Source organism: Aquila chrysaetos, chromosome 8 (genome assembly GCF_900496995.4).
Source record: "Aquila chrysaetos chrysaetos chromosome 8, bAquChr1.4, whole genome shotgun sequence".
Taxonomy (NCBI): domain Eukaryota; kingdom Metazoa; phylum Chordata; class Aves; order Accipitriformes; family Accipitridae; genus Aquila; species Aquila chrysaetos.
This window is the reverse complement of record NC_044011.1, coordinates 123925-151052: the sequence shown is the minus strand read 5'-3', so window position 1 is coordinate 151052 and position 27128 is coordinate 123925. Positions and strand designations below refer to the sequence as shown.

Genomic DNA, 27128 nt, shown 5'->3' with positions numbered 1-27128 from the left:
GTTATGGACCATCTAAAGTTTTTCTAGTGGGCTTGTGGACCTGTCTAAGACTTCATCAAGTGTATGCACACACGAGTACATGCTTTCTTAGTCAGCTTTGGGTTATTTTTAAATTGTCCAAGTAGCTCCATTGACTGGAAAAATCACTAGCTTAATGCCTTAGAAAAATGCAGAGAAACTGAGAGCCAACAACAGAGGAGTCATGGGATACAGAAACTATGTAAAAGAAATTAGGGCCTATGCTATGTTGGCATCTGGCTAGGAAGATAAAATGTCTATAAAATCTATGACTCTAAGGAAAGTGCTTCTCTTCCTGTATTTAGAAGAGGTAACTCGGATACAAAGGGCTACAGCACATATTTTTGTGTTTATACAGATATCCCCATTCCCTGTGGGCTATTGCACTGGCCTTATATGGGCAGAAAGTCCTGCTTCTCTGCCTGCGTGTGCTTCCTGTGGAAGACCTGCCAGACCTTTCCGATGTTACGTGGGTGATTGTGTGCTTGGATTATTTATTGAGAATCAGGCATGGGAAGGGTTGCCAAACATCCCCAGGTAGCTTATTTCCCTTCTGTGAGGAGAATAAAGCCTGATGTGTATTTCTGTGAAAAATAATTGCAGGTCAGAGATTTTGCTCCCAGACGACAGACTTTGCCTGAAAGATTCTTGGCACCAGAGGTTCAGGGGTCAAATGCTTTGATGTCAGGAGTGAAATGTTCCTTCACAAAACACTAAAGTCTTAGAATAAGCAGATGGTTTCATGCAGAAACTGCCTAAGCATAAAATGATCTCACAGGTGACTCGTACCTTCTTTCTCAAAAGCCAGAGCAAGAACTGTTTAGGAGCCGTAATTATGGGTACGGACTGAGATCCCATTGACTAGCTTTTAAGTGAATTAGGGTGCAATATACTACCATTGACAGCTTCCTTGAAAGGGAAGATTTATTAGTCTTCTTTCCGGGTGAGGAGCTGATTTTGGTTTATGTTGGTAGCCAAGGGCCCCAAAGTTTTCATCACAAAATAAGCTGCTTCTGCAGCTTGCAAGCTTTCTAACCACAATGGGGAGGAGGCAGTGAGGTGATGTACAGTGTGTGGTTTAAGAGCTCACAAGGAAATGAGTAACAAAGAACTCCTGCCCCACAGTGTTTTGTGTTCCTGGACATGAGGGTAGGATGTCTGAGTTAGCACCACAGTTCTTCACAAAACAGCTTTCTTCAGTGTTTGCCAAGAGCTAAACTAGCGAGTTTAGTCAGAAGCTTAATCAGAAGGCACCAAGGTTTAAGCAGAGCCATAGACATTTTCTGCTCTTAAAGTTACAGTAAACTGTAGCTTCTTCTCATTTGTGCATAGGCAATTTTTTTAGTGAACTAGTTTTATGTAACCTGAATAGTGAGGTTATCAACCTGTTATTAACATCAGGTTTGTAACCCAAATAATAGTGCTCTGTCATAGTACACCTCAGCTTATTGCTACTGGAGTAACTGGGATCTGGCTATAACTTCCTGTCTCCAAGATCTCCTGTCAAAATATTGTACCATTCACACACAAATATCCTGGGAGCAAACTGAGGGTAGTGCTTTCTTACCATAAAGATCTGAAGAGGCATGGGTAGATCTAGCTCAGAGATGACATGCATACTCCTAATTATTTTAACTGTTCATTAATTTGCATTAAATGTAGCATTCATTTAAGCTTATGGTGACAAAGCACTTTTTTTTTTTTTTCCAGATAGATAGATAGGTGGATTCTCCAGGGGTAACAGTACTTGCTGAATGTCTGTCTGTCTGGTCTGAGAAGTAATCGGAATGCCCCTCTGTGAATACACTCACAGGATTTACATATGTTTGCATCCGTGCTGTGATCAGTGATGCAGTTTTCTTTTCTTTTCTTTTTTTTTTCCATTGGGGGGTGGGGGTGGGCTGGTGTGTGTGTTTTGTTTTGTTCATAGTGGGTAAGAGTTGTAGGCATGCTATAAGCAGTATGGTGTGGGAAACCACAGAGCAACACAGCTAGCTCCTTATCCCGCTGGGTGGTGAGTGGGAAGCAGCTACTGCTGCTGCTGCAGAGGGCTGGCTTGAAGGCACCTTGTCCCTCAAGCTAGTAAGGAATGTCCTGGAAAGCAAGGCCCTTCTTTCCCTGTGTATAAACATCAGTAAGGACATCCTGATGTTTCATTGTCACCATGGAAAACTGAAAGAATTCTCAATCTTCAGTTTGTCAAATACATAATAGATTTAATGACTCTTTTTTAAATGAGAGAGTCTCCTTTCTCCATTCCACCTACTGGGTTTGGTTTGAAGTGGAAAATACCTTGCATAGCTTTTCACTTCTCAAGTTTCTTTATTTTAAAATAATTTCTTTTAAAAAATAATCATTTTTTAATATTGTTTTTGCACAAATATATACTTTAAATTATTCATTTTTTCATCTGTCAAATAGAGTTTGGAAATGTTAAAGGAGGAATATAATGGATGTTTTTTCTTAGTAGATACAGTAATCAGCTCTTTGAAAGGAATACAGCATCTCTGTTTCCCCCCCCCCCCCCAAAATTTGGTATTTATCTATTTTGAAGTCTTTTACAGGTGGAATAGCCACAGATAACTTTATAAACATATAATCCAGATATGCAACTTTATATCCAGCATATCTGCAGTCCACATTAAACCCCAAGAACAATGCATCAGAGTAAGGTGAAAGGAAGATAGTATGCCATAGCTGCAAATAATGGTTACCTTTCAAATATTTAAACCGAAGTTTCAGTATTCTCAATAGTCATAATGTGATATGCTGTGATATAGTCATAATGTGTAAAATTCTGTTTAAAATATGGCATTAGTACATTAAATAAAAAGAAAAAAGAAATGGAAACAGACACTATGTTTTTCTAAAACTTCATAATTTGATATACTACAAGTTTAGGCTGAAAGGGGGGATGATTTCAAGTAGAAGTGTTCTTAAGACTTGTGGTGGTGCCATGGCAGTTTATGATTCTTTATTGGAAAGCTTCTTTTACATATTATTTATATTAGAAGTATGGGCAGTTAGCTGTATCAGCTTTAGTGGCTTTAAGGATCGCTGGTAAAGTTTCTTGGTGTCCTCAAACCCTGTCAAAGGCAGAGGTGATCAAAGACACAATAAGTTTACATGTTTTGAAAAGCACAGATCCTATTCGTTTGTATGAAATATTTGATCAGTTGCAAACACTAAAAAATAAAAATTTCAGAAAGAATAACCTATTAATGGGAAGTTTTCAAAATGGGCTAGGTTGGTCACTGAACCATAAATTTAATAAATCCAGATATTGATTTAGAATACATTAAGTAGTGAGTGTAAATCCACACAATACCTAGATTAACAGATGTTTTTATACGTAATTTAAATATACGCATCTACATGTTTATTCAGAGGAAAGTTTTGTCCCCAGTGAAAAATGAAATGAGAATTTGTAGACAGAAAACTCAGTTAAATCACTCCAGATAACATTGTTTACTGCTTCTCCTGACAGTGCCGAATTCACAAAGAAAACCATGCATTTCCAGAGAGAGTCCATAAATCCAAAGGAAATGCAGCACTAAAGAGTAGTTTTCCTTTACTTAAATAGATTTAAATGTTGAAAACAAAATAGTGATAGCAATTGTGTTGAGGGCTTAGTCTCTGCTGTACTTGCTGTGACATTTGGTAATGACTGCTTTGAAAAAATATTTGAAATTGAGATCTAGCAATTTAATTTCAGGATCTACAGTAAGCTTGGAAGAAATGTCCCTCTGCAAATTGCTACCATCAACAAGGCACCTGTCCTCTTGGACTGTCAATGTAAAAGCCATCTCTTCTGAAACTGGTAAGCAGAATTCTGTGTATGTAGTTTTGGTCTCAAATTTTTATTTTGTAATCTTACTGCCCAGCCATACAGGTGTTCAATTACATCGCAAGAAAAATCAGTGACTATCAAAGTATTTATTTCTCTTAAAGTAAGGCACAAGGAAAGTGTGCCTTGTCAAGTCCAAATACAGAATAAATAGATGTGACCAGGGCAAGGCTGGGTGAGAATACAGTTGCATTATCACTTGCTGACTGACAACCTGTATTTTCTGAGTGTTTGAGAGCCTAGACAACATTACTCCTGTTTTATATTCAGCGTTTGTTAGCTTTTATTCTGAAGACACATCTGTGGTAGTAAGACAATTCTAGACAGAGTTCAATTCATTCAGACAAAAATAAAAATCACGACCTGCTTTGGCTTTCTTCCCCTGCGTTCTTTAATTGCCTCTGTAACCTAAAGCATTATACACCTTTTACAGACTCAGGGCTACAGGTTTTGCAGCCAGGATCATCTCATTCTGTAGCTGACCCAGAGCAGTGTTGCATCTACTTTCTGATCAATTACTTTCTCCATACTCCTCTCCCATTGCTGCAAGGACTAGTCAGAGCTGGGGGAGGCAGCAGAGTCCACATCTTCTGTGTCATGTTCATGTGGGGACACAGGTTGCCCACCTTTAACACGTTTCCACTTCATCCTTCTGTTTTGAAACCATACTTTGACCTGGGTGATAAAAAGGAAATAATTACTTATTGCCTCAATCTGAGCTGTATAAGCAGACCTGTGCATATATATGTGTATCAACAGACAGATATTTTGTGGGATTCTAGAAGAAAAGGTGAAAGGAACCTCACAAGTTTAAGTAATTCATTCCTCTAACAAAGGCAGGAACAATTCTTTCTAAACTGTTCCAGGCAGATGTTTCTCTCAGACCCACAAAGGTAGTACAAATGCTTTGCCCAGAATCTGTCTTTATGTCAACTAAGCATGTCAGTCCAATGGGCACAGTGCATCTAGTGTCTTTTAACATTTAGTCCATCCAATCTAATGCTTCAGGAATTGTAATTTGCTTCACTTAATTGCGCAATTCCTCTATTGTCCACTAAGCTTTGATAAGGAAACTCTGACTGAGATCACAATGACAGAACAGAAATATCTCTCTCCACGGAACTCACCATTTTTGTCCTTCCTTATCACCTCAAAATACTACCTGACCCAAGAAGAATGCATGTATCAGACATATATCATTCTAATAATTTCCTGGTAATCACAGCCTAAGGTCATATCCGTCTTCCCTCTGTGAGCCTTGACATATCAGTATGTATTAATGAGTGCTGGTAAACAACAGCTCAGTAGACATCAGTTATTCCCAAATCTGTCTTCAGTTTAGAGAAACACAATTGCATTTATTAACTACCTACAGAAATTTGTAACAAATGTGTTTTAAAAGAATGTGGAGGCTTTGCATTAAAATACCTCTGTGCCATTGCAAAAGCACACCCTTGAGTAACATATCTGGTTTTTAGCTTTAGGAAGAAGTTGTGGGGGAGGAAGAAGAATCTGGGGAGGCAGGGATTCAGGAAGTACTTGTCTCTCGGTGAGATCCAGGTTCACAGCTATCTCATATCTCCTGAGCCTTGTCAAGTAGTTATGGTGGGCAAATTCAGCTTCCAGCTCCCGTAGCTGCTCCTTTGTGAAGGCTGTCCTTTCCTTCCGTGATTTGCTGCTTGTTTCTGCCTTGTTGCTTGAGTTCTGGTTTTCTAAGAGGCAAGCACACATGTTGCGTAATTTGCAGTTACATTGATCTGTGTGAACATGTGCATTGCAGAGGTCTGATATAAACTACTAACTGAAGTGCTCTGTGGAAGTTTTAAGTTTGTCTTATGCCCCCTCAAGCTCAGCATGGCTTATCAGCGTTGTCAGTCTTGGGTTCAATGGGACAATGGTGGGACAGCTCAGAGTCAGGGAAGGGTGTGTTGTCAAACTGCAGAAGCTCACACCTGGGTCTGCAAGGTCAGAAATGAGCACCTATGGGAAGGAAGCTGTAATTTCTTGCTATCATTGCATCAAAATAGTTTCCTTCTCCACATCTTTACTTTCTTTCCTTACATACGTGTTATCACTCTCCCTGATCTACCAAGCAACAGGCAGCAAAGCTAGCACTTTGTGTATATGATGTGTAATGTGTTCTGAGTACGTGGTGATGACCTCTGGCGCAGGGCGTAAGGTAAAGTCACTTAGTAAGCACCCTAAGCTAGCGTATGGCCTGGAAATATTGGGGGGGAGGAACATGCTAAAACAGGCAACACCAGAGAACCAGTGTTCTTTGAATTGGCACGTGATACTTCAGACTTTGAGCTTCTTCTAATCCTTGCTAAATGAAAACTACAAGGAGATCTGGTATCTGTGTGCATGACTGGCCTCAGTATCATCCTTGTCACTGTGCTGCCCTGAAAAACTATTTTGCTCTTTGTGCACTTGGCTGCATTGTGGTCAAGAGTCATATTTCAAAGCCAAATTTCAAGTCATAGCCAAAGGGATGCTGCACAAATTATGCTAAAAAGCAAACGCAAACTGACTTTGCTTGAGACTGTGGCAATTCTTTTTCCTCTCCTCTCCTCTCCTCTCCTCTCTTTTTTTCTTTCTCTTTTTCTTTCCCCTACCTCCCCCTCTATCTTTTCTTTCTTTTTTACCTTTTTCCTTCTCCCCCCTTTTTCTTCCCCCCTTTTTGTCTCGTGTTTTTAAAATCGGTGCTTGTGAAGAATGCTCCAAAATGCACTTGTTTCAGCGAGCAAAGCCCAAACTGCCAATCTTTCAGGGAGTCAGTTTTTACAAGTTCCTTGACTCTTTCATCCCTCTTGCTCCTGTGGTTGGCTAGATTCCCTGAACTGAAGATGCTAGTAGGTTTTTTGTTATGTTGAGGATTAATTACTTAATTTTTGTTTGTAACCAGTGTCCAAAGAAGTTCTGTGTGTCCAAGCATAATACTTCTACATAGAAATGATATACAAAATGGTAGCAATGAGCATGACGTGCAGCGTTATCTTCTAGATGTCTCTTTGGCTGCCAAAGTAACAAAGCTGGAAAAATCTGTCAGGTGTGGCTGTAGGCTTCATGATTGACCTGATCTTAGCTCTGTCCATCAGAAATAGAGAAATCAAACATAGCTCCCATTAGAGATAATGTGCACAGGGACCAGTGTATCACATGCTGCAGCTGTACTGCTCTCCATTTCAAGGAAATTAGTCTTGTTTGTATCAACATTGTTCTTGCTACTTATACTTCAAAAATCCCCAAATAAAGTTGGGGAAAGTACGAAAACAAAACCCCAGAAGTTTCTCCCTGTGCTTTTGCCCATAGTTGTACAATCCCCTTCATTCTTATCTCTTACTGAACAAACACACAATTACATGTTTCCCAGAGGCTAACAAATGTAACTTTCGAGAGAGTGGTGGGAAGTGGGTTTTGAAGTGTGGATCCCCTGCTGGGAACTTTGCCACCAGCTTCTGGGAGCCTTGGTCTCCAGGGCTTCCCCTTGGGTCTCTGCTCCCCTAGCAAACATGTGGAGGGGTGAAGTAGCTCTCCAATACCAATAACACACTGCAGGAACTAAAGCCACCTCTGTCAAATTAACCTGGGATAAAAATAGCTAATGCAACCTGAATTTATATGTGAGCTCACCACTTAGCACTGTGTGAAGGACATCCTTTCTAAGGGGCAGTTTCACCAGTCTTCATCTCCAAAAAGCAATGTGAATAATTTTAAACAGCTAAGTATTTCTGGGAACAGAGCAGGATGTGTAGTTTGGATCCTGTCATCCAGGCTGTGTGCCACATGGTGTTGTAAAGAGACATATGGTTATTCATGGCTGGAGGTTTTGTGATATTCCAAAAGTGGAAATTGGGCCTAGTTGCTTCAGAGTTTTGACAACAGAACGTGGAAAATGGCAAATGTGTGAAAGCAGAAATCGGCTTGGAAAGATTTTCCTACTGTACTGCCAGTTTGGGGGGGGGGGGGGGGGAATGCTGCTCAGGAATCACAGGAAGATCTGTGTCTCTACCATGAGGCATGCATACTTCCAAGATCCCAACCAGTTTCATTGTGTGGTTGAACCGAACAGCTGCCTTTCCCCAGGGCTGGAGCAAAATATGTGTAGGAACACAAATGGTACATGTTCCTATGCTATAAATTTTCCAAAACAAAAACTGTGTCAGGCACTAATACACACACATGTGTATGAAGAGGCAATCCATTCCCTGCAAAACAATGGGCCAAATTCAGCATTTGGAGCTGGTCAACAGAAGTTGGCTTTGCTTTGTGTTTAGAACCAGCATAACTGAATCAGAATCTGGTCTCATGAAGCAGTACTCACTCTCCCTCACTGGGTTGAACTGGTCTACGAACAATAGCCAGTAAACAATGCTTTGGAGGAAGGCACAAGGACTCTGCACTGTGCAGATACAGGATTTTGGCAGCACAGAGGGTACTTGTATTGCTCAGAGAGCAGCTTAGGCACAGAAGTATGAGGATTGCTAATGCCTATATGTGGAGGATCCTACCTGCTTGTTAGGTGTTTGTGGTGATCCACAACCCAGATCAATGCACCTGGTGTTTGTTCTGCAAATTACTGTTGATGTCTGCAATTCTTCCCTCAGTAGAAGAAAGTAAAATAAAAATACAAAGCATCTGCACAATGTTATTTTTTCCCCATACTAAAGACTTTGAAGGCATATTTATTCTAAATGGTTAAATCAGGTAGTAAGACACTGATAGATTTTGCTGTTATGGAACATAAAATTCTAAAAGCATATCAGGAACATTGGCCAAGTAAAGTGACCTCACAAATAGTGTATTCATTTGGCAGCTGATGATAAAGTATCCAGAAATTACTTCAATGTGCGCCTCATGGAATAATGCTCAATGGAGGGTGCATACGGAGGGCTATTATACATGATGTTCTGCAACCAGACCACTTTAAACTGATCAGGGACTTGCCTGTACTTTGCTTTTCAGTCCTTCTCAGGGTATCTGCTGCTACCTGCTGCTATCTATTCTTACCTACTGCTTTTTATGCCACCATGACTGTAAATGGGAATCGCAAGCTTAGAAAATCCTCTTTACAGTTAGTGGCAAGATTGAGAAAGGCTGGCAGGTGGGAATTCAGATCAGCTTTATGCATTTTAATACAAAGTTTTCCAGGATTCCTCAGTCAAGGACATTGTATGCCTAATGTTGTTAAGGGAGTCATTATGCACTGTTATCACATTCCTGTTTCTACTGCAACCTCACTAACATTCTGTATTGTTTCATTCACATAAAACAAAGCTGTCTGAATTCTATTATGTGTTATATTACTATTGTTGGAGATCTGGGGACTTCAAGTGCGTCATAATGCAAGTACAATTTAGGACAGGTCAGACAGAAACTGTATTGAAATTGTATTTGAAAATGTTAATGGCTGTGGCTTGTCGATGGACAGCAGAGGCAGCTGTGAAAGCTAATACAAGGTTAACTTCTTTCTTCAGGTCATTTGGTGAGCCTGTGAAGTCAAGACTGAATATGGCATCTAAATAACTGAAGTCTGTAGAGGAAGGGAAGGGTGTGTACTTGTAATAGATGCCACTGCTGCTATCCGTAACAAAGCCATTCTTTAAAGGTTTTTAATATATCCATGCTTCAAAGAAAGTTTTAAAGATTGACAAGCTTTTTTATTATTTTTACACCATTCTGCTTATTTGTCTGAGAAACATGATTATTTTAGACTTTTCACAGAATACTCTGCAAAGAGCCATGTTCCAAGGTCTTCACTGTGTATCTTGTAGTAACTAGGGTCTTCTCAAGAACAGAAGGTTTTTGCACGCACTAGTACAGATCATGGTAATGCTGTATGAATATTGCAGGTAAAATTGTGATGGATAAGGCACCAACTAAAAAAAAATATTTTATTTCGTAGGTTTTGTCTTCAAGTGATTTCAATATATGTTTCTTTACTGGCCCAATCTCTGAAGAGAAGGCTCTGGGTACCTAGATTTTTCTAAAGAAGTCAAGGAAAATTCTCAAGAGGAGAGAAAAGTCTTATGTTCCACTTAGAATAAACAATCAGTATGTGATATGTCCAGCTGTATTTCTGGAACTGCTGTACAAGTGAAGGAAATCACAATAAAATTGCTCAGAGACTTTCCTCTCATTTGTTTTATTTTGTCTGGGGACAGAAGGAAAGAAAAGCTTGCAGGAGGGATATCAAGTAATTCTATCTGCTGTCTGGTAAGCAAAGAAGGGAGTGAAATGAAAAGCCATGGAATCGCCTTTGGGATGTGTTATTCTGCGTTTGCTAGAGTAACAACTTGTACAGACAGCAACAGTTGCTAGAAGGTAGGAAACACCATAGCTTTCAGTGATGTCATTACTTACAGCTCCCCTGTAAGGAAAAGTATATAGGACAGCAGCAAGTATGAAAAGAAAATGTGAAGGGTGCTGGTAATAGAGAATAAAAGGAACATTTGTCTGCTACTTAAAACAGGGAGATGTGCTTTGGAATCAGTCTCTTTAAGGATATCCCTCCAATCTGAGTATACTGAACTCTGCTGCTCACCTATGACTAGCAAACATTTCAATAAAAGCATTGTTCACTTTTAAATTTTCTATTTTAAACTTCTTTGCATTTTGGTTTTGGGGAAATTTTTGCCCCAAACGTGCTTTTTCAATAGAAATGAACTTAAATTCTACAAAGCTGGCTTTCTAAAGGAAAAACAGATAACCAAAGGAAGTAAACTAGATTCTGGGCATAAAGAAGTTTGGAATATTAGTTATTTCATGTGTTCCCTGACAGGCTATTCATACTGGAAGAGAACAGAGATTAGGACTAATTGTGTGACAGAGAAAGCACAAATACAAGCTTGATGTTTAAACTGCAAAATTGAGAAATGAAAGTTGGATTAGAGGTGGCTCTTCTGTAGTCAACCTGTCAAACCAATAAATAAATAAATAAATATTTTTATCGCTGTGTTCTCTACCTGTAAAATGGGGATACTGGAAAATATTCCCCACTTCATAGCAGTGCTGTGGGAAAAAGCACACATTTCCAACATAATATTTCCAACTAGCACAGGCAGCTCAAGATGAGGGATCTTTGCTGTTTGACTGCCATTCGTTTAGGCTTGGACAAATGGCAGGCATGCAATGTATAACTCCATATAGTAGGACTTTCAGCTCAGTGTATACATGCCATGTGATTCCTGTTTAGTTACAGCAAATGTGCATTGTACTGGTTCAGTAAACAAGATCTGCAGAAGTGAAGTACAAACACCAGAGGTCATCAAAGAATAAGCCATTTAGTTTCAGTGTTGTTATTGTGTAAGTTTCCCCAGTGAAGAATTACAAAATGTTTTCCTCATCAGCTTTATTTCTTAATTCCTAATCTTACAGGTGCTCTCATTCTATAGCCTCTACTATCCCACAACCCTGATTTTATATCACCTACCTGAGTTTTCCTTTTTTCTTTTGGACGACTTTTTCTCAGTCTCATTTGTAGTATTTACTGGTACCTCATCATCTTCATTCATATCCACTGCCGCACTCACTAGATTTGGGCTGCTGCCTTCTGACTCCCCAGAACCCAAGGCCAGTCCTGGATTTAGTCGTCTTCTGGCCTCAGTTGCTGCCAAATGCCATTCAGAGTGTTGGAAAGAGGGGTGCTGCTCCACAAATGCCCGCTCCTCACGTGGGAAGCTATGGGGAGCAGTCACCAGGCAGGAGGTTGAGAAATCAGAGTATGTAGCAAAATCTGATTTTTGATGGAAGGAGAATGGTGCTGGTGGGTAGTGGTTCAGCCCTGAAGCTGTGGTGACATCCGCATGGGTGTTCCGCAGGCACCCCCAAAGTGGGGCAGGAGGTTGTGGACTGCGCATGCAGCTGCTGCTGGTGGGATCCATTTGCTTCCAATCCTGTCCGCACTCCAGTGTTCGTGACTGGTTATAGCTCAGGCTTCAAAATCAGAAGAGAAGCAGATGGGAAATCTTCCAAATTTTACAGAATGGATTTCCTCCCTAAACAACAGTTTGTTTGTGGGTTTTATGCTGTTGCAGATTTGTTACTTTGGGAACTCGTTTAAACATCTTCATTGTCCTGACTGGAAAACAGTAACCAGATCTATGCAGTGATTGCCCTGAATTGCTTCCCAAGGCCTGAAGCTTGCTTCCTTGTGAAGTGCTGGCCATGAGTGAAACACTTTTTAAATACTGTGCTGGGGAGAGAGTGACAAGTTTGTGAAGTGAAATGTGAGAGAGGGGAGGGAGGGGTTAACGTACATACATACACTCAGGCCCTCCAACCAAAGCAAAGCAGGCAACTATTAATCATCCGAAACCTTATATGCACATCTAATGGGATTTGCAGATGGAGCCTTTTAAAGAAACAATGTCTGTATTTTTTTTTTTTTTTAAAAGGGAAAGAGTAGCACACAAAAAAGGCTTTAATGTTTCCCTGTAACACTATGAAGTTATTTTTATTACACTGTTAACAAAATACCCCAAGTCTTGGATTTGGATAAAGCTCTAACACAGAATTCAACAGACAACAAATTTCAAGAACTAAAGTGGGAAAGAAAAGTAAGAAAGGACTTCACTGATTATATATAATTTAAGGCCCAATCCTAAGTTTAAAAAAAGTGTTAAACCTGGCTTGTGCACACATGCAAAGTTTTGAGTGATTTTTGTTTGTTTGCTTTGTTAGCTTTGTAACCTGTATTTGCTGAGAGTTGGAGTTTGCTGCCAGTGGCAGTTATTCTTTCTGTATTCTACTTTCCAGGGAATTTTCAATATGCCACTCCTTCCTGCAAGGAAATCTCCTGCTTTTATGCCAATGGAAGACATGTTTTTCATCTTTTGTTGAAAGTTTTATAGTTTTTCCTAACAGAAAGCAGATTCTTAGACCCTAGAGCCATCACAGTTGAAAAGACATTAACAGGGAATCTGTTCTCAATCCCTTTTTCACAGAAGTGTGGCAGCTGGGAATGCCCAAAACCCTGCTATGCTAGGGTTACTGCAACTTCTCTCAAGGTTATTCTCCGTGTTTTTAACGACAATTTACGTGTGCATGTGTTCCATGTTTCCATAATCTGCTTGCAGCCATTTGCAATACTCATTCCCCTAGGCCTTGCTATATGTTTTGTGTGCCTCTTTCCCTTCTCCCACCATTCATGCTGGGTTTTGTGTTCTCTCATAGACAGAGATTTAGCAGATGGACACGGAGCTTTCATTTTTCACAGAGGCTTAAGTGATACTTTTATTTGGCTTCTGTATAATTCAGAATTGTAACATTTCAAGGAATCAAGGAAAAAAAAAAAGAAAAATAAGAAAAAGGTGTACTTATCCTGATATATCTGTTGGTTCTTAGAGGTTGGCCTTTTCCAAGAAATCAAGTGGATTTAGTCCAGATCTTTCTGAACAAGAGCATCAAATTCTGTTCTATGACATGAATCTTGACTTTCTTGCAAAATACTAAATATGTGATACCTAATTCATTCTCTAGGAAGAACTCTCCTAAATATTTATATCTGTCGCTGTGTTGTATTAGAAAATAAACATTAAAACATATTTCCTACCCACTGGCAGGAGGAAAACCCCCAGACCGCTCTTTTCTGAAAGGCCAGGTTATAATGAATTTATGAATGCTGCACATGTTCCAAGCACTGGCAGAATCTAAGTCAGAGTCCAGAACTTTTTGCCAATGCAAAGTATTTAATTTACATTCTCAGTGTGTTTTGACATAAGTATAACACCCACTCACTTCAATCACACAGGTTATTAGGTGTTTGTATGAATTCAAGCCTAGGTCTATTGTTTTTTCAGTCCTACTTTCAGTCTACAAAATGATCTAGCTAATTATGCAGACATTTATGTCCTTGCATGTATACTTGGGGGGATAGAAGGGAATGGAGGATTTTCCGTCAGTCTAGTATTCTCTTCAGCCAGGAGCAGCTTTGGGCTCCCATTCAGGAACCCCCACAAGGCCCGAGCAGAGGTCTATCTGTAGGGCAGGACTCCACTCCTGCACATAACTTTGCCTTCTGAGTTAAATTGCTTGGACCCTGTTTTCCCAATGGAGCTCTCACTGTTGTTCTTCTAACTTCAGATGTGGGAAAAGGGGATGGCATCCCCTTCCCAAACGTGAGAGCCCTCAGGTCTTGCATTGCTCCAGCCCCCTCTGCAGCTGGTGCTGTCACTCCGTGGCTCAGCAGGGGCCTGTTTGACCTCTACATCTTCCTGACACTTCATTCCTGAAAGAAGAAAGAACAACAATCCTCCCCTCTTGCTAAATCCCATTTGTTGGTTGAGGTAGCCACCTTTAACCTTTGTAAAGTCAACATGTCTTCAGTCAAGCACTGTGTTGGGTAGAAAAAAATGGCATGGATGGAGATCAGTTTTTGTAACAAATGCTCCCATAACAAGCTGAAGGCTGGAAAGTGGGGGTTTATCTTTGAGCTTTCTATCAGTTCATTCTGTGACTCCCCCAGGAAAGCATTTCTCAGCCATCTCACAGACCAAGAAGTCTCTGAGCTCTGGCTCACCCTGAGACCTTGCACAGTAATTTGCCTAACTTCATGAAGGTGAAATGACAAAAGTTGTGCCATGTCTTCACCTCTTTTTTCTGGCAAAGCAATTTTCTTTCTCAGTAAAGAAAGACCTGCGCCATCTCGTGCTACTTTAATGTAGCCCTCTTCTAAATCACCTTCACGCTTGTGCCATTTCTTGGAACACCTGAGTTCTCTGGGGCAGGAGCCTGGTCCTACTCTGCTTTTCCTGCACCTGACCCAGTACAATTGTGTCTGGTGCTTTTGCACCTGAAATTGAAAGTGATTTCTTAGGTTACGGATTTTACTCTGATCGCAAGGCAAAGGAAGATTTAGCTTTGCAAGAGGGACACTGGCTTGATGCTTATCTTGTCAGAAGTTTAAGATAAGTTTACAGCCTTGTCATGGAGAAAACTCTAGGCACCAAGGTCTACTCTTGAAATTTTATGAGCTACTAAATTGCAAGTTAATAACAGCTTTCATTAAAAAATAGTGCTTTCCAAATTTTTTTTTTCTTTTTTTAAAATAAATCCTAAACAATGTCATGCTATGACCTGCCATGTGTGCAACTGTAGTAACCGGGAAAGTTTTCCTCCGTGCAGGTACTGGACCAAGACTGGGGAATTCCTCATGTGTAGAAGAACCCTTGTTATTAACTCCATTGTGCATTTTAGCACTGATGAAAGAAAGCTGGAGAGCAACAAATAGCCAATAGCAAATACTAGATTCAGGAAGCTGCTGCTTAGTTGCAGAAGTTAAAGATGGAACCTACAGGTAGTTTTATTGTTCTCTACTAGATCATAGAATGGATTGGGTTGGAAGGGACCTTAAAGATCATCTAGTTTCACCCCATCCAACCTGGCCTTGAACACTTCCAAGGAGGAGGCATCCACAACTTCTCTGGACAACCTGTTCCAGTGTCATTTTCTAGGATATTGCCCAGACCCAAGTAACTGTCATAGTTTCAGTCTTCCACTTTCCCTTGGGAAGACAATTCTTCACTCCTTCCTAGTGTCTAGACCCAGTTCTTGCTTTTACTGACTCCTCATTATTCTGAGTAACAGCCTGTTGGCACTGTGCAGGTGGAGAACAATTATACAAGCGAGTTTTAAAATTTTGTAATATCTATGATAAGCTATCTTAAAACACAAGCCAGATGTATTTCAGACTCTAGTCTTTCCTCTAAGTCAATCACTATAGACTCTTAGTCATGTTTCTGGTGCTTTGAATTATCTCCAAGTTGCAGTGCTAGGAATGAACATTCACTAGCACCAAGCTGAGATTGTTGGTACAGTTTTTCTCTGTGAAGAAGGGAGAATAATTTCTGAAGGAAACTGCAGTGCTGCAGTATCATGAAGCTCAGTTTCCAAGGGATTATGTGTGAGATGTTGTGCTCCCCTATGCCTAGAACTTCCAAATGCTCCCAAAGCTTGTATATCTGCTGAATAGCAGCATTTCCCTAAAGAATGCATGTGATGTTAGGCTAAAAGCCATTGCAGCAAGATGCTCAGAAATAGATAGAAAAAAAAATTACACTGCTGCCTGAAGCTGCTGAATCAACAAAGACCCAGTAATAAATGCACAGGTACTGATACAAGATTACACTCGTTGGCATGGCTTTTTTCCTTCCACAGTCTCGTCTGATACTTTTACTGAGATTCAGTGTCTGACTTGCTCTGCAGATGGGGAGCTGGCATCACTACCACAAGCATTTCTAATTTAATGATAATGTTTCTCTTAGTACTAAGTTAATATTTCCGGTATTAATTAAATTTGATGGCTTCACAGTAGTGAAAAAAAAAAATCTGCCTCAGGTACAGGAAACATCAAGATGTGTTCAGAGACACTTACATGATAATTTATCTTAGGACAGAGAGCAGTAGAAGCAAAAAGCAGAAGTAAGAAATGGCCAGCTGTAAGTTTGCAGAAATATTAAAAGGAAAAAACACTAGCTGGAAACTGCTTAATCACGTTACACAATGCATTATCTGTCAGTTTTAACACTTTTTGTTTGAAAGATCACTTTTTTTGTTTTGTTTTTTAGCTGGTTTTATTACTATGTTTACTACAACAAGGGGTTTGAGTTTTAGAAATGAAAGGTGTGATAGGAGTTACATGCAAATGGTGCCAAACTTGGGTTAACTGGATTCAGTGGGCTCACTTGCAGGAAAAACTCAGTTGCATCTGCAATAATTATATCAAATAAAGGAGCTCTATCTTTGTCTTACCATTTCTCAGTTTGTTTTTCCCTGGTAATTCTCTTGTACCTGGGTAAAAACAGTATCCCAGCTCTTCTCACTGAAGCAGTCGCTACCTCATCTGACTGTGTAAGTAGATAAGAAACCCGATGATCAAAAAACTGAAGTCTGCAGAAGATGAGTGAGCAGCTAGCAGTATTATTTGAGCTCTGGAGAAAGAACCTCTGGCAGACAGACATTGACAACGTCTTGTTCCTAAAAAAAATTGACATGAAACCCCCAAAAAAATTAGTGGTGCTGCTGTCATTGAAACTGGGAAATTTGATGCAGTAAATTTTAGGATGAGTAGATGTGTACACATTGTCCTTGTACCTTGGATCTGTTCCCACCTAATTGGGATTTTCTTGTGCAATTTGTTTAAAACATTGTCTTTTGTGTTCTCTCTACTATTAAGAAATTAATATGAAAGAAAACAGGTAAATATATACCCATGTCTTGAGACTTAGCAATTACAGGAAGCAAAGTATGTTCAGTCATTTCAGCAGCTGTGTGCTAAGCTGTGCTGAGGGACCAAAGATCTCTGCTTGCAAGTCTAGACACCAACTTCTGTATTCCTTGCTTGTCTCTCCTCTTTCATTTTTTTTTTCTGGATTTGAGGCCCAGTGCCGTGTAAAAATGAGGAATATACTTTCCTTGAAAGGTCATAAAAGCAAGCAGTGTCTCAGCTACAAAATTAATCCTTAAGACAGGAAAGACCATTTGCCAAGAACTCTGATAAATCATCTTTTTTAACATAATGAGTCCTGTCTTTATGTTGTGTATGCTGTTGTGGCTATTTCATGAAGAGCTGAATGTCCTGAACAAGGTCCAAGGCACCAGAAGCTTTCTATTAAATCAAGAATATTTTTTAGGATCAGCAAAGGAACAGTTAAAGAGTTTGACGGGCAAATATTTTGAAAAACACAAAATTAGCTCAGCTTTTGGCAGATTGCAAAACTCATCTGTTGTTTTCATCAGACCACACAAAAGAAACAGGAACCATGGCATCCCCAAGGAACAGATAGGAACAGAACAGTCAACCTTTTAAAACCATTTTTTGTGGGTATAGATTAACAAATCTACACTTATACTTTAGTGCATGGTTCATGCATTTTGAGCTGGGACAGAGTGCAACATTTTCATTTTGAGTTTTGTTGTAATAAGAATCCCATATGTTTCTGGAGTTCCTAATAAATAAATCTATAGGATTATCTTCCAAGTGATAAGCTTTTAAATTTCTTCAGTGCTAAGACTTCTGCACTACTTTTCTTGAGACCATCCTTTGCTGCTGCTTTTGTCATTGTGCTGTATGATCTCTGTCACTTGAGCCAGCTGAACTAAATACAATTAATGGAAATTTCTGGAAAAAATTTTTGGAAGAGCCAGAATTCATTCCTATGCTGATTGACTGTTATGGACAATGAAATTATTTATTTTTTAAAATTTGCCTAAAATAAAAAAGTATTCTTTAAATTCTTAATTATTTGGAATATAGTCACAGGACATTTATAATTTTGAAGAGATCAGCATAAATTCTGGTATTAAAGATGTCCTATGAAATCCTATATAGTAATTAAAGTTCAGTCAGTTACCATTTATCATTTCGTTAGGGAATTCTGCTGAAACCATAGAACCCATTACAGCTATTGTATTGTATTGTCTTACACCTTAGGGCTAGAGCAATGAGGACCTATTTCTGTTCAAACTCTCCCCATAATTTCTGCTGCGAAGGAATTGTTAGTGGTTGAGTATCTCCCTCTATTGGTAGCCTTTGTAAATGCAGTGTAACTGTGGCTTCCATTTAATTGCGCACCAGTTCCACTGTTTTCGAAACATTGGAAGTTATGTAGCCACTGAAAAAAAATTTACACTAATCAGCGCTTCAGCACGTGTACTGAAACTAAAGTCCCTGATGGATGCAGATCGTGTCTGCTTGTGAGAGCAGAGATTATGTACTGCTCTTCCTCGTGGTATTTTTTTCTGTAGCCAAAGTCTTAAACTGTACTTTCTTTGTTCCACTGCCTGATAATCTATCCTCCAAGAGGTTCTTTCCAAATAAGTGATTTCTAAAGGAAATTCAGAGGAAATTTCTCGGGTATATATAATGAAAAGGCTGGTTTATTCTTCATATTTTTAGAGTATCAGGTAGAAAATTAGGAGATATTGCGGGACCCTTCTACAGCCTGACATCTTACATGGGAAAAGTATGTTTTGAAAGAGACTATGACTGAGAAAAATGGATTTTTGATGTTTTTTTGATAATTAGTTTCGAATTATCTGTCTTCCAGTAGTATTTGCAAGTCACCATCCCATCAATGTAAGTGGAAACAAAATGCAATGATTATCCACACACCTGGAGACTGGGTGTAGTCTAAAGCCTCCCACATCCACTGCTTAATAACTAATTAGAAGCATATAAAACCACAAAGTCCTCATATCACCTGCTAGATTTTTTTGTTTCTATAGAAACAATGTGGTTCATGAATTGGCACTAAGACCTGTATTGTCATCTTGATTTGGCCACTGATCTGCTGTGTTACTTTATGTAAATCATCTTTATAGTGCTTCTATTTTCTGTATCCTCTTTTCTCCTTTTTTGGTGTATTTATGCACACAATATAAATGGATGCTTTATTATGTATTTGACTAATGTGACACTAAGACCTTATTAAATGCCAAAAGTAAGAACAAAGGATGCTGATGTAAAGTTAGGAAACATAGTACGAAGGAAGGCTTAATAACCAGTAGGATGTATGATCAATCCCATGTTACAATCCATTTCTGCGACCAGCAATTCCTGTGCTCTGGAAAGCCTGATTTTAGTTATCCTCTAGGTCAAAGCATGTGTGTGCCTTCAGCAAGTGGTGGATGCTTGCTTAATAGCCTGAGAAAACAGAGCCATTCTGATCTTTGACTCATTTTATTTCTTTTGATGATTATTACTTTATCATGAGAATTACAGTTACAAAAATCAGATAACAATTTATCGATCAGGCAAATGAATTTGCCAAACAAGAATTTCTATTATAAACTGGGAGCTTACCAGCTGGAAACAATAAATGGGACGGAGCACGGAGAGAGGACCTGGGTATATAAGCTAATTCTAAGATGACTGTGAGCTGTCCAGAATACGGTTACGAAAAATCATATACATTCCAGAATTGCTCAGAGTTAATCAGACTATACCTATAAATACTTTTAAAAAGCCTAAATACTTAAGCAACTGAAGTTACTTGAGGAAAAATTGAGGGTTTAGGCCTTATTTTCTGTATTAAATTACACAGAACTGTCCTAAACACTTTTTTTTAATAAACAAATGAAATAGTCAAAAGACAAGAATGTTTTAAACGTGGCATAAGAAAACTACTAATGCTGTGCAGGATATGGATCATTGTATACAGAAAGGGTAACTGAGTGCAACATGCATATGTTATATGATGCACCATCATATATATATATATGTGGTCAATTTTCCATAAAACATTTTTCCTCCCCGCCTTTTTGCATAAGCATGCTGCTGACAAGCACAGTTTGCCTTGGACAATAATTTGCAAAGGTGAATTTAACATGTTGCCTTTGCATAAAGTAACATTTCAGAATTTTTCTAAAGCTACTTCAATTTCACACCACAAGGTGGAGATGTCTACCTGCAATTCGTGGTAAAATAACTAGTTTTTAACTGTAAAGTTGCAGCTAAGGTTTAAATAAAATGCTGTCTCGCTCCTCCCTTCCTTCCACTTAAAAATAAATAAATAAAATAGAATAAAAGTATGCAGATGCTTTATGAAGAAGATCCATTATTCGTTTGTTTTGCATTTTAAGAAAATCACTGAATTGTGGCAGCTGTACACTGCTGGGCGGATGTGAGCATTTCCATGTACTTTTGCAGTGTCTGCTCCATAGACCCACTGGCAAGTTTTGCTTGCACAACCTCCAAGCTTCAGTTGAGAGCCAGGGAGCATGCTTTCAAGCTGAGTAGCAAGGAAAAACAGTGAGGAACTCCTTTGCATGAAAGAATTCCACACCTAAGCACATGAAATAGTTAATAAATTCCCAGCTGGACGAATTGTTTTAGGAAAGGCCAATGCCTTAGTGTTCAAACAAGTTCAGACAACCTACACTACAACTAATGGCAAAGGGTGAGGGAAATCACAGCTTCAGGTAGGACAATTATTCTGGGTTACTCAAAAAAAAAAAAGTGAAGACTTGTTTTTGCAACAGCAAAACAAGGGCAAGCTCAGGAGCTGGTGCGCTTTCAGGGTCCTTGAGTCTTGTGTGGCTGTTGGGTCCAGGGGTAAGGCTCTCCACAGATTTGCTTAATTCGTGCTCCCCTCTCCCTAGCTACAACCTTCATCTCGTGGCTCTATTGTCATTTGGTTTTATTTTATGTTTATAACTTATACAGTCCAGGCCCCTTCAGCAAATTATAAGTGTTTGCCAGATTGTTGTCTGGAAGTAACGGAAGAAGCTATCTTTTTCTTGTCATTGGACTGTTGCTATTGTGGGAGAAATGTGTCTGAGGAACAAAATTGTTTGCTAGAAGGTGACCATGACAGTCACTCCTGTGGTTCGTTGCTTGAAGACAGTGAGGCACCATGGTTCCTGCTGTGACTCAGGACATAACTGTTATTGTTTATGGAGAAAAAATTTGATTTGCACATTTTCTTGAGTACTACGTGTCTTGCTCTTTTTGGTTCCATGCATGAAAAAACGTAAAATGTTTCTAGCGGATGCCTTATTTTTTCAAGTGTCAAGCAACTGGCTCCCCAAAAAACCTTGTAAATATTAAGATCAGGGAAGCTGAGGTGCAATTCGTTAATACACACGGTAACCACTTATGTGCAGAGCCTGACATGCTGAATAAGCAGAAGTACATAGGATAATGATGCTACAGGATAGTTTGGAGCAAAGAAACTGTTATACCAGAGTAGGGCTACTAAGCAATTGCAGGAGATGGGCCAGAACAAGGAATGACCAAGGGAGAGTGTGTTGAAATCAGCCACTAAGGAATGATTCAATATTAAAATTGACAGAGAGAGGAGGATCCACCTCAGGCTGAATAAACATTTAGTTCAAGATAAATTATCATTTTCCAGAATCATAAGCTTTAGCCTTCATCTGGGAAGACAAAATCAACTACACTCTGGGGTTTAAAGTTTCACCTCTGCCCTTGGCTACTACTTCAAACATTCCCTCCTCTAACAAGGCAGCTGACAGAGTCCATGTGCGGAACTGTGTCGTGACCAGCCAACCCATTTTGTACAGGTTACTCAACAGCCATTGCATAGTGTCAACCACTACCTGCTCAGACTTGACATCTATGTATCAATCCCATCAGTTAGCCAGGGTTCATGTCAAAAAAATGGCTGTTGGCGTTTGTGGCAGAATTCTTAGTAGCAGAAGTGTCTGTAAACTAGAAATCAAGCCTGAGGTGCTAAGGCGCATTAATGCACAGAACCCTTTTCCTCCATCCAGGAGAGCGAGCCAGCAATGTTAAGAAGCGTACACCTAAGGAAGTAAACTTGGGACTTCTACAGAAGGGTAAACAACCTTCCCTAAGTAAAAATATTTAAATAAGCAATAAAAGCAAAAACTTTGAAAAGCTTAGAGTGGAACTGAGTTGTTTTTTTATTCCTTCAGAATTTGCCACAGGTAAATTGCATTAGATGTTGCCAAAATGCTCCAAGTTTAATATCATATATAAAGGACCATCTAGTAGATGTATCTGTATCAGAAGCTGTAAAGCTCTTGGGAGACTTTGATCAGTCCTAACGCTGCAGAATATCGAAATGAGACATTATGGACACTCTCCTCCTGTTGGCAGTGATTTCTGCAAGCAAACAACAAGAAAATGCAGTTAATATGTTCCAAAAGATGAAATAAGCTTTTTCTGTAGGGGACTGGGTTGTTTAATCAGTTACTTTATGGTTGCTGCTATCAGTCCTCTTTGAGCAAAAGGACAGAAGTATTTAAGGCTGGCTATAAAAATGAAGATAAATGAGGCAACATTACCTATAGAGTGCTGTGAAGAGTTTACTCATGCAGGAAATTCTCTCTTTTCCTGAAGACATTTTGACATGAAAGTCCCCAGACATTGGGGAATATGTATTTTCTATGGTTTAAAGCTATCTTTGATTCTTAGGAACGTCATAAGAGAAGGACAAGTAAATACAAGTTTGGGTAGTGAAAAGAAGATGCAAGAAATCAAAGTGCAGCCATCTTCCATAGTATCAGAAACAGTTTGATAAAAGCCTAATCTGAATCAGAACTTTGAATAAACTCCCAGTAAGGTGCGTGAGCTTTCTAGGATGATAATGTTTGTTTTCCTAGAACTGTTACACTCCTTCATAGGCAGTTGGAGGAATGTGGTGAAGGGCACAAATGTCTCTGAGGATGCTCCAAAGTATATGTGGGGAACATCAGCAGCAGGTGCTAAGGGAGGCTTGTATAATAAGAAGGGTAGCATTTCTGGAAAGGTAGGGACTGGATCTTTGTGCAGTCTTTCCCATTAGTTGCAGCCAGAAGGGCTCTCTGCACCCAGATTTGTCTTTGAGGAAACCACTATCTTTTCCAGATTGGGTTTTTTGTTTTGTTTTGTTTTGTTTTTTACTTACAGAAAAGTTATTGGGAGTTATCATGCAAAGTTCCCATTGTACTGACTCCTTCCTCACTCTTGCCCTGCTGTCCCCTCCATGGCACCGTAACTCTGGAGCAGGGATTCCCAGTCCACAGGCTCCCTCCTAATCGCCAAGGCAGTTTTCTCTGCTGGAATAGCCTCTGTGGTTGCCATGACAGTGACTAGCAGGATCATAATACAAAGGTGAGGAAGGAGCCTGTAAGTTGAAGGAGGCCTCATGTAGGGTTTGATTGATAGAAAAAGTGATTTTTAGCTTGGTAAGAAAGAGTGTGAGCAGCTCCTCCACTTGCCCCTCGCTGGGTTCCCAGGGCCCTAAGCCCTCTTGCAAATAAGGAGGTATTTGCCCAGAAGCTATGAGAACAGAAGCTTGTCTAAAAAACCCAAGGAATTCTTCCATTTCCCTCTGAAGGATTCCAAATTGCAAAAAAGAGCTAAAAGTGGGGCAAGGAGGAGCTACTGATCCATCCATTCCAAAGTATGTATTATACTGTGACTAGCTGCAGCTAGGAGTATATACTGTTACTGGCAGGTTTAAACACCTTGACGCTTGTTTTTTCCTGTATCTACCATATATTTGGATATGCTTAGAAGTTAGAGAACTCTCTTACTTTTGTAAAGAGTAGCATGTTAATATATTAAAGATTCTAGACTATACTAAGGACAAACTTTTTGGATAGGATTTGGAGAGGATATTTTTCTTTCGGCCAGTCAGTCTTGCAGTTAACATTACCCTTTTTAATAAGAGCTACAAGACTTCAGGTTGCTGCCACAAAGTGCTGTTTGTTCTAATTCCCACAGCTGGTACTTACTCATATGCTTTTTAGGGGACTCATAAGATACAAAGCTACTGCTATTATACCTGCTGTAATTAACCTTCTGTTCCTTGTAGGTAGTCAACAGACAACAATAGAATGGTAAGGTTAACTGGAAATGAAAAATCTTTGACTGAATTTTCATGAGTATAATGGTCTAATTCTCAAATCAGCTGAACGTGTATCAATCAGAAGTCAGACTGTGTTTATAGGTCTAACATAGTATTCCCATTACCAACTAGTGGAGTTCCTAGAGAGTAAAAAGAAGGGAAAATGACAGAAGAAATACTTTCATAATGCTTTCTTTATGCTTGCTAGTGTTGTTTCAGGCCTGCAAGAATATCTCAGGTATTTAGGTCAGTAAACTGTGGGGAAGAAGTGTGGAAAATATACTTGTGTTATGCCTATGATTAAATAAATTTTGGATATACAGCTGGAGTCAAGTTATCAGTATATCATAACGGTAGTTCCTCTTTTTACTTGGCATCAATCAGAAATCATGGTTTCTACCCAGGAATTACCCAAATAATAAAATATGAAATTTTTAACTTGGGGGGGAGTGTGGTTTAATTAGAAAATGTGAGTAACAGGGACCTGAAAGTCAAAAGTGTATTTCCACATGGTGATTGAGTTACCATATAGCTGTAGGCAATTCATTTAGGACCAATTTTCTAGATTTTCAAAAGATCTCAACGCTCAACATAGAGTTATAGGTTGCTTTATCAAGTCCTCTGTTTTGCCAGGGGTCTATGCCACTAGAAGCTAATACTCGGAGCACTTAGATGTCTACTCTGTTCAGTTCTGTGCTAGACTCTTAGCCTAATGCAAGTAGGAAATGGACAAAATTAAACACAAACTGACATTAAATTCACACTTTCAGATGGCTGCCATTTGAAAATAATGTAGGCTAGATCCAATTAGCAGTTACCACTTATTTATTATGAACAAGTAGAAATTCTAATTAGGCTCATTTGAGCCTCAGCTACCCCGTCAGATTGGATTGGCAATTAAGGTAATACTTGTACTAGTAATTATGGTTTACCATTAAATTACCCTCCCTTCTCCCCTCTCCCCCCCAAAAACCATCAAGTTAGCCATGAGTGGAATTATATTTATCACAGGACCCTGTGCAGCAGAGACTTTGCAAATAAATACAAACAATTAGAAAACCACTCAGATTACTGTGCCAGCACAGTAATTAGGGTTTGAAGGCAGGAATTTTTGCTGAAGCCAAATTGGCTGGGTTGTCATGCAAGAGGAGCTGCAAGTGTCTTCAGCAAGCACCTCTGAGGGTGCAGATCCAGTCACTGGCTCTCCTGGTCCCCTCGCAGGAACAGACCCAGCAGAAGGAGCTATGCAGACAATAGAGTGTTCTCCCAATATAATCCTGTAGTAAGGAGCAGACTTTGTGAATTCACCAGTTTAGTGTTTTCCGAGATGTTACAGTGACCCCAGTGGGTAACGGGCAGGTCACAGACCAATACAAGGCTGATGCAGTGTATTTCAGCAGACAAAAGTGTAAACAAAAGGATAGCAAGCATAAACTAAACCTAAATTATTTTTCCTTGCCCAGAGAATTAAAAACAAACTTCTTGTCCTAATATTCAACTTCTAGTCCCTATAGTTGCAGTCTGTTATTTCAGTGATAATTTCCAAGTGTCATGCTGTTGTACTGGCTAATGAATAAATCAGCTTCTGACCTTTTCTCTCCCCTTTCCTCTTAGAGTTGCATAAATGCAATTGTCTCTGGTCTAATAGCCAAAGTGTAGAATGCTGTACCACAGAGCTTTTGACTTTTGTAGATGGAATAATTATCCCACTTCATTATCGCTTTTACATTTACTACCTTGGAGGTTGCCTGGTACAGCTGTTTATGTGTATGATCAGTAAGGGTTCATGGACTAAATATTGTGTATACATTTTAACAGTCACTTTCCATTTTTTTATTTTTACTTTTGAGGAAGTAGCTTTGCCTCACCCAATGTGCAGAAATGCTGAACGTTTTATTTTTCAACTGGTTTAGCCATCCAAATACTCATAAACATTATGAATTTCCTTTAGAACACTACGAATTGTTCCTAGCTTAGAGTCAAAGTGTTAAATTGCTTTTAAGCAAGCAAAGAAAAAAATCTTTGATTTATAAATTCTCACATCTTGATCATCTTTAGATCAGTGTTTGTAAGACTAAGAATTACCTCTCCCCAAAGGCCATCTTCTCAGCAAAGGAGTCTGTCCTAGGCCTTCAGATACCTGGGAGGTTGGGGTTTTTCATAAATGATGATAGATAATGGTATATTTTCCAATCTCCTAGGTTTCCAGCACAGTTAATGCTACACAGGGTCTTTCTCTTACAGATTTTGCTCAAACTCTCTGATATTATTTGTACTTAGGCAGTTAGCACATCTAAGAACTTCAGGTCAGTTTGGAAGCTAGGTAATTCTGGATTTGGCCAAAGCAAATTTATACAAGGTATTATGGCTTATACAACTGAAATTAGTTATTGAGGAATGGTTGAAAAAGTATCCTTCCAGAAACTGTCTCTCCTACAATACAACCCACCAGCACAAGAAAACCCCTCTTTTTCCTCCATGTCATCTGCCATAGGCTGGTGCCTGGGAACCTCCTCCCATGGACTTATGCCAGCAAGGTGTTCTTGTCTAGAAGAGAATTGTTCCAATGGTTTTGTAGAGTAAGAACCTAAAACACAATATAAAAGATACAAGAAACTAAAAAAATAGAATCTTACAGTAGAAATATTCACATGTTCTTACCTGTATACACTGCTGGTACTCCCATCTCTGCATGCCTTAGATTTCATCCAAAGGGAATAATTTCCCTTTTCTAGAAAGTAGAGAGAAACTGAAAATTAACTTTTGCTACATCTATTGTGTAACCACCATTAGGGGAGGACTTGTTAAATATGTTGTTAGCTACTGTTTGCATAACAAAGAATCGGAGCTGGCAAAATTAATTATATTACAGATATTCTTCTCTGGTTACTGTCATGGTTTTTTATCATCTGCCAAGGATTCATTAGAAAGGACTCTGATATTGC

General features: G+C 39.3%; 1 protein-coding gene across 1 annotated transcript; it reads right to left on the bottom strand.

Annotated features, from left to right (window-relative positions):
• Positions 1-3939: 3939 nt before the first annotated feature.
• On the bottom strand, positions 3940-27128 carry MEOX1 (mesenchyme homeobox 1). The gene is made up of 4 exons (XM_030023703.1): positions 26845-27128; positions 11298-11800; positions 5405-5577; positions 3940-4540 (listed from the first exon to the last, which is right to left on the bottom strand). The coding sequence occupies exons 1-4, from the start codon at positions 26889-26891 to the stop codon at positions 4418-4420; spliced, it is 846 nt and encodes a 281-aa protein (XP_029879563.1). The 5' UTR covers positions 26892-27128; the 3' UTR covers positions 3940-4417.